At 44.0% G+C, this 15,699-nt stretch overlaps 1 protein-coding gene across 2 annotated transcripts in view; it reads right to left on the bottom strand.

The window, feature by feature from the left end:
- The window catches only part of LOC308089892 (neuronal migration protein doublecortin-like), a 59,906-nt gene that overhangs the window by 32,789 nt on the left and 11,418 nt on the right, over nt 1-15,699 (bottom strand). For both annotated transcript variants that reach the window (XM_080434844.1, XM_080434845.1), the window contains exon 3: nt 14,232-14,584. In XM_080434844.1, the coding sequence (XP_080290970.1) occupies nt 14,232-14,584 (353 nt within the window). The remainder of the gene's footprint in view (nt 1-14,231; nt 14,585-15,699) is intronic.

Raw genomic sequence — 15,699 nt, 5'->3', positions numbered from 1 at the left:
CTTCGCTCAACTAGAAACTGATTTCTAAAACTGTGTGGAAATAATTCCACAGTAAATAAATCTAATCTAGAGATCAACTCTGAGGAGACATGCCAATGCCATACAAAATGCTTTGCAGAGGCAATCCAAAGTCTTGGATTTATATTTTAGAGATCAGCAACTACCTCGGATTTAGAAATCCCAGTTGTAAAGTATGAGTAGGCGGAGATCTCTGATCGTCTGGCAACGCGAGGCTATTTTCAGCTTTGCTTTGTGTGTCATCCAGCAGCTCATCTCTATGTAGATGCATTTACGGTAAGTGAGGATCAAACAGACGACGGGAGGAATCAGGATATACTGTATATGATAAAGTGTATGATTACGCATTCCGCCGGATTGACTAATGCTAATAAAAATTTACGAGGGTCAGTTTTATGTGGAACTTCTCCGCCTCTGAAAAGCAGGTGCAAATCAGCGCAGGCAGGCTAGAGGAAGCAGGTGGTGGAGATGACAGTAACATGTATTAAGTTGTATACAGATTGGTGTCAACTTAGACACACAGACAGACAGAAAAATCGATAGACAGACGTCAGACGTTCACTGATCCCACGAGGGAAATTCAGTTTGAGTCACCGCCCATACATTGACCAGTGGTGTACTCAATTTGTTTTTACTTAAGTAGAAGTATCAATACCAGTTATACCACAATGTAGAAATACATAGAGATGGCACCGGAAATCCCCGCCCATCCACTTGCATTGAGTTGCTCACCCAGCGCATACTCCTAAATCACCCCTTCTTCCGGGTTGGGAAATGTGACGGGCGGGGCCTATTTGGGGCTTCTGTGACACGTTTTGCGTCACGGAGGTGACTCCGTGCGCAACCCTGTGCGCAAGCTCGTGAGTCGAGCCCATTGGTCGAAACCGTTTTAGCTCGTTAATGACAGTGGCCCCAGGCCGTTTTAAGCTGCAGTACCTATGAATGGCCAGCATGTCCAATGCGCTTCAATGCAACCTCTGGGTTCTGGGGGCTTGCTGCCCATACGTTGAGCAGTGACTGCCCCATACATTGAGCAGTCTCGTACTCGGAGAAATCAAAGGCAACCTTGAACCTCCCACACAATGTTTTCATCCGGCAATACTCCTGACAACGAAGTAGCCCACACACTATCTGCCATCTGGATACATAGAATCTACAACAGCACAGCATTTGAAATATTACAGCCCACGTTGCCGTGCCTGTCCCAGGTGAATGCACATGTTTCCCCCACATCCAGCAGTGACATTCAACACACTATGCAGGTGCTTTTTTAAACACCTTTAAGTCATCTGTTATAGTTGGCTGCAGCTGAGTGGGTAGAGGGGCTGTGTGGGAATCGGAAGTGTGACGGTCCAACCATCGGCTCACCCATGTCTATGTGTCAAAAGTGTCCTTGAGCAACACACACACAACCGCTAACAGCACCATGTGTGTGTTAAGCGCCAACTGAGCAGCCATCAGCGAGGTGAAGCTGTAAAAGCAGTTTCCCCTCTCACAGGGACCCGAAAATGCTCTCTTAATACAAGACACCAAATCCTTGTCCTGTTTTGTGTTGTTTGTTTTGTGACTCCAAATGCATTTATTTTAAGGGCAACAGTCACCCGACTTCTAATGGATGGATGGAGTTGCATCGTCGTGTCCCTCCACAAGGTTTTAATTTTGGCCAGGCTCTGCAAGAGGCTAGCCGTCTAAGAGAGGGTCTTTGTGTGTGTCTGTGTGCCTCTCTGTCTGTCCGGAGCTACTGAGATCTTGCAAACCGCTGGACCAATCAGACGTTAATTCCACACATCTTACGTCTGTGCAAATTGCAGGGCGAATTGGCGCTGCACCGTGTATGTAAATCTGGCCTTCAGTAGTTACATTTACACTCAGGACTTTACTGTGCCAGTGAGTCAAATTTGAGAGGAAAACTACGTTGTAATGATATCAGTTTTACCTCAGTACTGGCAGGTCACTGGAGCATGTAGCCTGCACCGCCGTTCCATATTACATTAAAACGTGATAACATAATATCCTCAGTGTTAATTCAACCCAGAGCGTGTACAAATGGAACCGAGTGGATTTGTATACGGCATAGATCATCAATTCTGTGCACTGGAGGTCAGCGGACACACATTTGCTCCACAGATGAGTCAGTCACCCAGAGAGAAATGCACTGTCATGGACACCAGCTGGTGTCTGATGGCCCCCTCCCCCAACACCACACACACACACACACATGCACACACACACACACACGCACACACAGTCACACACACTTACGGAAATAAGGAAGCCATTTGGTCCACTGATGTGACCTTGTTAAGGTTTATTAAATTCTGTATCCCCCCCCTCAGGTCATGCTCACTTGTTGATGTGGTTTGCATATTACATCCTGTTGGAGCAGGAACCTCACAGAGAGAGCAGCAGATGCAAAACGGGCTGACAGGAGTCCTTGGCGTGTCACAATTATAACAATCGTCTAACCGCAATTATTTGAGATAATCGAAATTATTTTTCGCATAATCGTCATAATCGTTTCCATGTTGAAAGACTTTCGCACATTTTCAAATGTTAAAAAAAGCATAAATAGCAGATCTACATGCTTACAAAGTGTCATGACTTTTTCTTTACATGTATAAAGATGATTAAATTATGTCAATCATTTCTTTGTATATTTCAGTTATTTGTCATATCTGCCCTGTGCAATTTTTGATTACGGAGCCTAAAAGGCTTCATATGTTCCAATGTGCAATGGCCAAGCACACAATTAAATCGTTAATCGCAATTATTTGAGTGACAATTAATCGTCAACTTAAATTTGTAATGGTGACAGCCCTGGACAGGACAGGACAGACGGACGGACGGACGGACGGTGGGACGGACGGACGGACGGACGGACGGACGGACGGACGGACGGACGGACGGACGGACGGACGGACGGACGGGACATAGGACAGGACAGGACATGAGAGGACAAAGGACAGGACAGGACATGAGAGGACAGGACATAGGACAGGACATAGGACAGGACAGGACATAGGACAGGACAGGACAGGACAGGACATAGGACAGGACATGAGAGGACAGGACATGAGAGGACAGGACATAGGACAGGACAGGACATAGGACAGGACAGGACATAGGACAGGACAGGACAGGACATAGGACAGGACAGGACATAGGACAGGACATAGGACAGGACAGGACAGGACAGGACAGGACCGTTTCAAGATGCTTCATCATGTGAGCCACGCCCCTCTGGCAGCTCCATTATGTCTGCATCGATTCTCTGCGAGTCGTCGGGCGGAAAACATCGTATCTCCATGTTTTGACATTTATGTTTTTTTTTTGTAAATGAATGCCCTGCTTTGTCAGTACAACAGTTTTGCACAAAAGTAGCAAACAAAATAGCTGATCTATAAGCTATCTGCAAAAAACATTTGGAAAGCAAAGGTGAAAGTGGTTAAGTGTGTCTGTGTGTTTTATATATATAATAGCTACATTGGATCCATTGGAACACAGGTTCAGGTAATTTCCTGAACACTAACTCTTTTGGACATAAAAGGTTTCCACCCGTCAGTGACGAAGTGTGTGTGTGTGTGTGTGTGTGTGTGTGGGTGGGTGCATGTGCATGGCATGCTACCAGATACAGTATGTGTGTGTTTGTGTGTGCGTGCACTGCACACCCTGAAGTGTGTCTGCAGTGAACGGTGTTGTCGGGGTATAGCGGGGAGAGAAGAGGGAGAAAGGTAAAAGAAGAAGGAAAAAAAAGCACACTCAGCGTATTTCTCTCTCCATTGTCACAGACAGAACCCAGCAGTGTGGAGCGCGTCGCCATGACAACAGTCTCTAGCTCTGCTGCGTGGCACAGAGCTGCTGGAGAGCGCTGATAAAAACTCAACGTCTAGCTCTTCTCTTCCTATTCAAAGAAGCGTTCAGTCGCTGTAAAAAGAGCTAAACTCCTTGCCTCGCGTTGCTCTAATTCAGTCAATCCTCAGCGACAGCATGGGGGCCACTTCTAAAAACTGAATCTGGGAATCTTTTGTTCTCTGTAAGGAAAAAGAGAAACGACAGCCTGACTTGATTGCTGTCTCCTAGACTTGCTGACTTTGTGATTAAAGACATGAACTTGATTTCTCCTCTTGTCTTTTTGTGATTCGTTTGTTTCCTTGGTTACACCTTTTGCAGACTATCCACTGCCTATGCCAGCGGTTTATGGTAATTTCCCTATGCAGCAATGTTATGGCATTATCTAGTGTGAAGGAGACATGAGGTAAGTCTGCTGTTGTAGACCATAGTCACCCCCTGCAACGGCACAGAGAGTGCAGTGCACTCAGCAACATACAGAATGCATTTCAGACATAATATGGCGTACATTTCAGATAAAAACTCAAATTATAATGATTCTTGCATTAAGTCACATGTGTGGGCTTAACCCTTTAAGACCGGGAACGCATCTGTGTCATCTTAGATTTCTTTGGCTATTGAAAAATAGCAGATCTAAAAGCTCATAGCGCGGCACCGAGTGCCGTGCTATGAGCTTGTAGATCTGCAAAAAAAAAAAAAAAACGTGAAAATGTGTGCAAATCTTTCAATATATATTTTTTAAAGCAAAATGTTTTAACTCAAATCTTCGCTTCTGGGGATTCTACAAATGTCTTCTAAATCCTAACAGTTTTTTGAAAAAACTAATGTTGCTAAAATCAGTGATTCTCAAACTTTTTTTCATGTCATGGACCACCCAAAATATTATGTATTTGGCCGCGGACCCCCATCTTAAAATATTTTGTTCCAGGGACCCCCTGCAGAAGCAAAGATTTGAGTTACAAATGTTAAAAAATATATATATATATTCAAAGATTTGCACACATTTTCACGATTTTTCTAAAATAGCAGATCTACAAGCTCATAGCATTCGGTGCCACGCTGTGAGCTTGTAGATCTGCCGGTCATAATGGATTAAACCTCTACACATTTTGCCAGCTATCAATCCAAGACTTTCCCAATCAACATCATTAGGGAGATAAGCTTACTTGTGATACAGTATATATTTATATATATATATGTACAGTACATTCCCCTGCACACAGTCACCTTTATCAAAAGCAATGAACACAAAATGGCTGCTGGTTGATTAACTAAACTCCCTCACCTCCAGCGTACCATTTTGCAGCAATCCACTCAAATTGTCTCATGTTTTACACACAAGGAATAATTAACACCCTCCCCTCGGTGACTATAAAATGACCGTAATTTGGAGTCGTTTTGCCTCTTGAATCCGCCCCACGTACCCCACCCTTCTCCGCTGGGATGAAAAGCAACCAGCATTTTGAGGAGAAAATGGGCGTCATTTGTCTTTCTCTCCTCCGACACTCTCTGACAAAAAATATAATGGGAACGGGGGGATGATCGTCTGAAACAAGGTGTTTTATCTTTTTAATTCACTGAAGTGTCACCTACTATCTACCCCATCATCATGTCTCCTGCTTTCACACACACACACGCACGCACGCGCGCATGCACGCACATACACAAACTACAAAATCCAGGGTTGATTTAACAGACTTTAACTGTCATATCCACACATATCATCCACACACACACACACGTGTGTGCAAGGTGATTTGCAAGCACATGCTCACGTAGACGGTGAACTCTTTCACACACACAAACCTCGGCACAGTACGTGTTGACTGCATGCACACACGTCTGTACGTGCATGTACGTACACACACACACACACACACACACACACACACACACACACACACACACACACACGTTGGTGTTGCACACACACACACACACACACACACACACACACACACACACACACACACACAGTGTTGACTGACAGACCGGTCCACACCAGCTGGGCTTCTCTTTGTTGCCAGGGATGTGGTTTCCTAGCAACCACTCCCAGCAGCAGCAGCCGTAGTGATGGCAGTGGAATGGGTTTTATAGGAGGGGGGGGGGGTAGAATCATGGAGGGGCGGGGTCCACTGCATCAATATCACCTCCACCGTGCAACGCAGCAGCTGCATGGCACTGCAGACCCCCGCCCCAGCACACACAAAGAGACAGACCCCCCCCATAACGCATGCAAGCATTTCTGCCTCTCTCTCTCTCTCTCTCTCTTTCTCTCTTTCTCAGACACACCCACACATGCACGCACACACACACCCACACCCACACCCACACACGCACACATACACACACACACACACACACACACACACACACACACACACACACACCAGAGCTACTCTACCGTACATCACGTGTCATCAGTGACACTTGTCTACGATGACACAATCGATTGATGCATTGAGAGTGATGGACCTACTGTATAAGACAGTACAGGAATGAACCGCCTGAGCCCTATCACAACGCAATGTGACTCTTTGTGAGCTTGTGCATCGTATATTTAAAAAAAAAATGAACATTTTGGAAAAATATAGAAAACTACGAAAAATGTTGGGAACATTTGGAAACATTTGGATAATGTTGGAAAAATGTTTCAACTGTAATGACATGCCCAAAATATAGACGTCACGGTTAAAGTTGTCACATCGCGAAGCGTTCAGAGCTTGTGGTTCACCTGTGGGGATATATTGGGAATGAACTATTGCCTTCAAATGATCTATGCACATATTTACACTAGATGATATGCCCAGAAACAATACGCGCTGGCAGGGATGGACACCATATGCTGCTGATTATTAGAAAGCACTTCGGGGAAAGGAAATTGTCATTAAAAATGTATGGCAAGCAACCGCCAACGCTACTTTGTGTGTGTGTGCGTGTGCGTGTGTGTGTGTGTGTGTGTGTGTGTGTGTGTGACAGTGGGGAGAGTAGGATGCCATCACTGAAAGCAGATCTGAGGCTCAAACCACCAAGCACTCATCCACTCACCCATTCATTTGAATACCCAAAAATATGAAAATGGAAATGGAAACGAGTCTGGCTCTACGTGATCCTCTACACGGTGCGGTGCATTATCGATCTGTACCTAAGAAACCATTTCCCCCACACACACAAAAAGCAGGATAAACGTTGAAATCCTAACAAGTGTTTGTGTGTAAAAGACAGACAGACAGACAGACAGTAAAGGACCCGGGGCAGCCGTCGCAGACCCCAGGGACCGGCCATTAAGATTCATTTCATCTTTTGAGTGCCGCTGCTCTCTCGTCCTCACGAGGAACTGGAGGAGGAGACATGCATGGGTTCCTTTTAGCAACCATGTTAATAAAACACGAGGGCTTCAAGGAACGAACACAGTATGCGTCCCCTTCAATCGCTTAGCCACAAAATATTTGGAAAATTGACAAAGATATTTACCCCCAACCACCCCCACCCCCAGGCCCCCGGTCTTTATGTCATAATTGATATTAATCAGATGGATCCCCACATGACTAGAGCACGTTCACCATATCAAAGAGGTTAGGACTGAGCAACAGCTGTAGACTCTCACATGCACACATGTTTCTGGTGTTTGCTCCACCCTGCAGCTGCCTGCATGGCTATACAGTATCACTGCAGTCAGTCGCAGTTGTTTGGTCTTCTGGTTATCACGTGAACAAAATAAATAAATAAATAAATAAATAAGGAGAGAAAAGGGGATTGTACTTCTTTGACAAGCTGAAATGTGTAACTTTAATGTCACTTCAGGGATTTGTAGCCTGGCGGTGTCCCGTGTGAGAGATCTAATATCGACCAACTCAGCCAAGAGGCAATAATGCTCGCTTGGTCAGGGAAGATATTGCGCATCCTGCATGAGCTTCAGGCAGTACTACTTGTCAACCAGTAGGTGTCCTACCCGACACCAGGGTGTAAATGTCTCAATGGAAGAGTGGGGCGAGGCCACCTCCAACCACTAAACATGTACTAGTTATATTGAAATAATCTATTCTACCATACAGATGTACTAGTTATATTGTATTAACACACTCTACCATACAGATGGGTTAAAATAATGTTTTATGGATTAAAATAAATTCCGTACAGCAGTTTAAAAGTTCAATTTTGGGGGGCGTGAAATGGGCTGAATTAACCATTTTCAACCATTAACTTTAAAGCTGTGTTTACCACTTAAACCCCATATACTTTGTTGTCGATCATAATCCCCCAGGGATCTATACTAGGCCCCCTCCTTTTCCCCCCTCTATACCAAATATATGGCCGAATGTTTGGCCCAGAATAGGGAAGCTAGGGTTCCTTTTAGTTCATGTCTACTAGCCTAAGTGTTTTGCCTCCGAAGAGGAAAACTCAGGCTCTTGAAGTAATCCTCTCTACCCAAATGAGTTGTGTGTGTGTGTGTGTGTGTGTGTGTGTGTGTGTGTGTGTGTGTGTGTGTGTGTGTGTGTGTGTGTGTGTGTGTGTGTGTGTGTGTGTGTGTGTGTGTGTGTGTGTGTGTGTGTGTGTGTGTGTGTGTGAAGCCACAGTGAGTCTGGACATCACTGTGATGCAGACATGGATAAACGCTCCTGTCAGTGCCAGAGGATTGACCTTAAAGCAGTCAAGCATCCCTCGCGCTGATCGGTTGATGGCTTTCGTTTTGGCCGATCTTGCGAGCAATTTACAAGGAGGGGGACACACGCAGTCTTTGCACATGCGCCCACTAAGCCATAAGTGGGCCAGAGTCATTAGCAGCCTCTCGCAGCCTCCCGCGAACACCACTGTTATCTGACCCCATTGATAATGTGATCGTGACTTCCACAAATGCCATTTATGGACACAAAAAAAGGGCCAGTTCTGCCTCTCGCTGAAATCAGTGCCGTGCTCTGCTTACATTACCATCAACCACTTGAGCCGTATACATTACTTTGTCGAGCCACGCATAGCGAAAGTAGCTGATCTACAAGCTCACAGCCCAGCGCATTGCGATGTGATTTCAGCTTGTATATTCTTTATTAAATATTTTATGTATAATGACATGCCCAAAATACGGTTAAAAGTGATTAATTGTAATGTACATGAAACAGAGAAATGCCTCCTTGTGAGTGTACTATTCATGTTACAGTAAAACAGACCTCATTAATCATTGTGCAGTGCGGAGGTACATTTCATGTACTGTAAAAGCTCACTGTAAGTCTGTATATTGCTGATAATTACTGCATAATTACAGACTATGATGAAAACATATAGGCCAGTGGGTTCACAACCTTTTTTGGATCAGGGCCCACTTCAACATCTCGAAGGGTGGGCCTTCAGCACATTTTCAGAGCATCTTTATTTATTTATTTAATGATATCTTTTGGGCTTTATTGATATAGTCCACAGTGAAGAGAGGAAAGACAGGAAAACAAGACAGGAAACAGGGAGACAGAGTCGGGGGAGTGACATATGCAGCAAAGGTCTCGGGAATCGAACCCGCTGGACTCGCTGTCAGGCACCACCAGAGCCCACAGCGGTACGCGCCCCCAACCACTCGGACATCGGCGCCCCCATGTTTATTTTAATGATCAATCAATCGATTGTGTCACAGCTTGGATTAATGGAGCTAGTATAAGTAAAAAAGTTTGTTAGGATTTAGAAGACATTTGTAGAATCCCAGAAGCAAAGATTTTAGTTAAAAATGTTCGCTTTAAAAAACATATTTATTCAAAGATTTGCACGAAAATAACACATGCGTTCCCGGATTTATTGGGTTAAAGAAAAAAATACCATGATTTGTTTTTTTTTTTACATAATGTTTTTTCATATCAATGTTATTTTATCAATCAAGTCTCAGTGGCTTACCAATTATTTGGGAATCCACGCAATAAACAAGGAAACCCTGGTATAGCCTACATGATGCAACAAAGGGTTTCCTTCCCTCCACACATGTGGCTCCATTCCCTCCGCAGTGTGGCTCCTCACAGGGACTCCTGTGTCCTGAATTCTGTATGGTTTAACCCATTTAGACCGGGAACACATCTGTGTCATTTTCTTTGGCTATTCAAAAATAGCAGATCTACAAGCTCATAGCGCGGCTATGAGCTTCTAGATTTTTCAAGCGACCATTTGTAAAATATTTTGTTCCAGGGACCCTTAGAAGCAAAGATCTGAGTTACAAATGTTCGCTTTAAAAATATATATATATTCAAAGATTTGCACAAAATTTTTTGTCAAAAATAGCAGATCTACAAGCTCATAGTGCGGCACTCGGTGCCGCGCTATGAGCTTGTAGATCTGCTATTTTTGAATAGCCAAAGAAATCTCAAAATGACACAGTATGCGTTCCCGGGTATTAATGGGTTAAAAACAGCCTATGGAACACTGGACCCAGCACACCAGGGAGTGGTCAAGGTTGCACATAAGGACATTTTTTGTTTTACCCTTTTTTGTGTACCGGGCGGCTTGACAAAGAAATGTGTGTGTTTTAAACAAAATTAACACGTCGATTAACACGCTGCTCTGCTTCCAGCGACAACCAGGTGTCACAACAACGGTTGTCTAGACATCACAGTCACAGCGTTATTATGGTCGGGGGTCAGCGTGCTCCCTCTCTCCACGGGTCGATTGACCTTCGGGGAGTATACGGGGGGACTCCCCCGTGTTAATGAAATGAGGCCAGCTCTTTTTCAAAAACAGCAGATTAGGCAGTCTACAACCTCACTACAGCTTCACCTTCTGAGAGGGGGAGTAGGGAATCACACAGCGCAGGAGGGAACCTGAGCCTAGCATATTATATCTGAACAACTTACAGTAAGCCCCTACAGTATATATACTGTATCCTACAACTGATAGTGGAAAATAGCCGACCTACATGCTCACAAAGAGAAGCAGATCAACGCGCTCAGAACGTGTCACAATGTGACACGTTCCGAGCTTGTAGATCTGATTTTCTTTGTCATTATCATGCTTTATTTCCGTTAGAGACAGTACAGAGACTGTGACAAGAACAGTAGACAACTGTAGACAAAGAGCAGGGGAGAGACACGTATAGCAAATGGTCAGGCCGGTTGACAAATGAACCAGGGACTCGCTGTCGGGCGTTGAGAACCCACGGGGTACGCGCCCTAATCACTCAGCTATCGGGTCACCCCGTTTACAGATATGCTGTTTTCGCTCAAAAAAAGTGCCTAAGCTTGTTCAGACTGGCAGCCCAAATCCGGCCCAGATCTGAATTCCCATTCAGATTGGAGTCAGATTAGTTTTATGCCGTCTGAACAAGGCTAAAGGAATGTGTTCAAATCTACATAAAAATCAGTTTTTTTGCTGTTCAGACTTGATAAAAAAATTATCTGATTACAATCTGGAAAGGCCAAAAATCTGACTTGGAGTGCCAGTGTGAATAGCCTTTGTGTGACAATCTTCGCCTATAGTGACATTCGGCCTAAAATAGGGACGTCAGGTTTGAAAGGGAAAACGAAAGCATTTTCTGAACAACAGGGGAACCGAGGTGCAGCGATCTAAAGAGGGTGAAACATCAGAGCCCGTCCAACTTATTGCACAACTACTATCAGTGGTGGAAAGTAACTGAGTACATTTACTTAAGTACTGTACTGTAATTTTGAGGAATTTGTACATTACTCGAGTATTTCGAGTATTTTTTATTTTTTATTTTTTTAATTTCCAGTACTTTTACTTTTACTCCACTACATCTCAGAGGCAAATATTGTACTTTAACTCCACTACAATGATTTGAAAATCTGCTATTTTCAAAAGATATTTATACATTTGAAAACTTTAAATTCAGCATAATGAATACTTTTACTTTTGATACTCTAAGTATATTTTGATGCCAATACTTTTGAACTTTTACTCAAGTACATTTTTAATTTAAAATGTGAATACCGAGTACTTTTTCCACCCCTGACAACTATAGCGGGCGGGGGGGCGGGCGACGATACGTTCTAAACACTATGGAGTTTTTTTTACAAAACAGAACATCCATCACAACAATGACCGGCGAAGCGACCTAGAAAAGTCACTCAAACAGACAATACACTGAGTGACAGGAGAGCAGGGTGTGACACGCCAGAGAGGACCCTAAAGCCCTGAGAAAGACACTGACCGGACAATGACGGTCCTTACTTACAGGCAGGTCACAGCAGTGGATTGTACTTACTACACAGCTACATCTCCTCAGGGACGCTTTAGCTCTGATTGCATACAAATTGAACCGGAGGGTCCGTTTTCTCAAGAGTCAACACACACAGGACACACAGGACTTCTGTCTGTTTGTCTGTCTGTCTGTCTGTGTCAGTCAGTCATTGTGTCAGTCAGTCAGTCAGTCATTGTGTCAGTCAGTCAGTCATTGTGTCAGTCAGTCAGTCATTGTGTCAGTCAGTCAGTCATTGTGTCAGTCAGTCAGTCATTGTGTCAGTCAGTCATCGTCTCTCTCTCTCTCTCTCTCTCTCTCTCTCTCTCTCTCTCTCTCTCTCTCTCTCTCTCTCTCTCTCTCTCTCTCTCTCTCTCTCTCTCTCTCTCTCTCTCTCTCTCTCTCTCTCTCTCTCTCTCTCTCTCTCTCTCTCTCTCTCTCTCTCTCTCTCTCTCTCTCTCTCTCTCTCTCTCTCTCTCTCTCTCTCTCTCTCTCTCTCTCTCTCTCTCTCTCTCGCTCATATATATATATATATATATATATATATATATATATATATATATATATATATATATATATATAATATATATATATATATATATATAGTATATATAGTATACTGTATGTGCTGTACTGTATATTGCCATTGTAAGCATGTAGAGAGCTTAGCTTTGATCCTGATAGCAGAGTGTGTGTGTAGGTGGATGGTATGAATGTGGAATTGTGCGGGTTGCTTCCCACAGAGCTTATTATTATGTGGCTTTGGTCCTGCGTGTCCTTTAGTTGTGTTTTCCCCCGGAACAGACAGAGGGCCTTTGTATAGACATCATGAAAATGGCCAGTGTGCTACGCAAAAGCCTGTGTTACACGCACTACGACATTGAAGTCTTCTATTTGAATATGACACAAATGAGCTGCTGGATAAAGTTTTTTTGCGGTCAGTGGAAAAAAACAAATGTGACGGCATCCGAGTAGTATCAAAATGCCACACTAACAGTGTGGCATTGTTAGTTTTAGTTTCCTGAGTCAGGCCGCAAGGCTGCTGAACAGGCGCTCAAAACTGCTGCACACGCCTGTACAAAAATAGCAGATATACAAGCTCATAGGAGCTTGTAGATCTACAATTTCCTTCATAACGTATGTTACTATAATATCAGTGGTTCTCAAACTTTTCTCATGTCAAGGATCACCCAAAATGATATGTATTTGGCCGTGGACCCCCATCTCAAAATATTTTGTGGAAAAAAACTAATATGACTGCATCTGAGTAGTATCAAAATGCCACACTAACACAGACTAAGCGTTTCCTGAGTCAGGCCGCAAGGCTGCTGAACAGGCGCTCAACACTGCTGCATACGTCTGTACATATTCATCCATATAGTTTACTGTATACCGGTACGTACCTGCTGCACTTTGATGCAGCAGGTCATTTATAATGTGTTCTTTCTGGTCTTTCCATGCACCATTTTGCACCCCAAGTACACTGACCTTTCTGGCCTTACATTGACGATATATACACCAGTGGTTCTCAACCAGTGATCCGGGGACCACCAGTGGTCCTTGAGGGGGCTCCAGGTGGTCCCCAGCTAAATGATGGAGAGTTGGTAACCAAATGGACCCTTTTAGATCATTAACTCTTGAGAGCGTAAAATGAAATCAATGAAATCAAATGGACCATAAGGGTCCATTTTCATTTTACATTGAAATGACATAAAATGTTATGTTTGATTAAATTTGACATTAAATTATTGTAAAACATCTGCATTACTTAATTAAAGAATTGTTATTTTGATCAACGTTTGCCTGTCATCTCTCCTATGGTACCAACATCAATACAGCATGGATGGAATTGTGGACAAAATCTTATCCAACAATAACAAAATATTCAAAGTTTTGTGTCTGAGAGTCTAAATCTCATCAAATGGTGGTCCGTGGCTCAAATACCGAATAAATAATGGACCTTGATATGAAAAAGGTTGAAAACCACTGATATTCTCATACACTTTTATGTATATTTGATAAGCACATACTTGACTATGTACGGTAAACACCTCAGTACCATTTTTCTTCCTTTTTCAAACTCTTTTTGAATGTTATTCTTTCTTTAACAATGTAACTACAGTTTCACAAAGCTTGCACACAAAAAGAACGCCACCCACTCCGTTTCTACTCGGTGTAAAGTTGTGAGGAAGGAAGACCTTACCTGCTTCCCGTCCAGTGTGTAGATCTTCTTGACCACGCCGCTCTCCAGCTTGATGGCCTCCGTGATGTCGGTGAGCACCTGCTCGAAGGAGTGCGCCGTCTTCTTGTTGAGCAGCACGCGCACCGCCTTGCGCGGCTTCACGCCGCTGCGCATCACCGTCACCAGCTTGGGCCGCACGAAGTCCTTGGTGCCGCCGTTGGCCTCGTTGGCGCCGGCGGCGGCCTTGGCCGCCAGCGACTGCATGGTCTTCTGGTTGGCCGAGGCCTTGACGTTCACGGACCAGTTGGGGTTCACGTTCTTCGTGTAGTCGACCTTCTTGAAGAGGTTCTCCGATGCGCAGACGTAGCTCTCTCCTGAGATGTAAAAAATAAGACATTACACGTCATGTATACCAGCTAGCTGCATGCTTTGTTTTGCCCCCATTCAATCTTTTTTCTCTCTGTGACCGTGTGTGTGTGTGTGTGTGTGTGTGTGTGTGTGTGTGTGTGTGTGTTCCGTGTATGCGCGGCTTGTTTTCATAGACCTGGTTGCTTATTTCTCTCACAGAATCTGTTATGATACCATAGCATGGGAGGACGAGACCGCCGTTCAGAGTATGGGATGTCTCCCCATTGGCTTAAAGGACAGCCAATGATCGAAAAGATGTCGAGAATATGTTGACTAGTGCTCTGTCTCTTCAGAGACCAGACGGTAAAAAGATAGCGTTGCTGTCGTGCAGAAAGAAACTTTCTTGTGTTTTTTCCCCGTAAATGAACGACCTACTGTACTTGATCATACTACAGCGTCACACAAAAGCATCAAAAGTAGCAGATCTACAAGGTCGAAACTTGTAGACCTTGCAGACCTTGTAGATCTGCTCACTCTTCCCACACGACAGAGACGATACAGACGTCAGGCCCGAGTGTCTCCAAGGAGAAAACGATAAGCCATTCAACAATTTGTTTGACACCTGAGAGCCATTTGCCTCATTGAGGAGATGTTTACATCAACAGGAACTACAAGGGAATTTAGGTTACATGAGCTAGTTGGGCGCCGGTGGGAGAAACGGTCTCTAGGGTTTCACAGCCGTCTCGAGTAACCCATAATGCCTGATGGGATGCTTTGGCTTCTGAAAGCAGAATACAAAGTGTAACAGGCCTACTATAGCATTAAAAGGTAGATTGCTCAGAAAGCAGCTTTGAGCCTAACGTTAAGTGATGGACACATTAAGCATTGTTCAGGATGGCAGTTAAATGGACAAATTAAAGAGCAACCGTACGGTTATTCTGGGCACAAAATATCCACACCAGCAACCAAACTAGAATGTTACCAGGTAAAAAACTAAACCCAGACATAATGAGGATTTCTATTTCTAGTGGACTAATGTCCCCAATTTTCTTGGATAAGTGAATCTAGCTTAGGAAGAGTTCCAGTGCTGTTAAGGGATTTCCTCCCCACATGTGGGTGTTTACATTCCCCAGGGCATAGT

Source organism: Gymnoscopelus braueri (assembly GCF_963280865.1).
Source record: "Gymnoscopelus braueri genome assembly, chromosome: 8".
Lineage (NCBI taxonomy): Eukaryota > Metazoa > Chordata > Actinopteri > Myctophiformes > Myctophidae > Gymnoscopelus > Gymnoscopelus braueri.
This window is presented reverse-complemented; position numbering and strand designations above follow the sequence as displayed.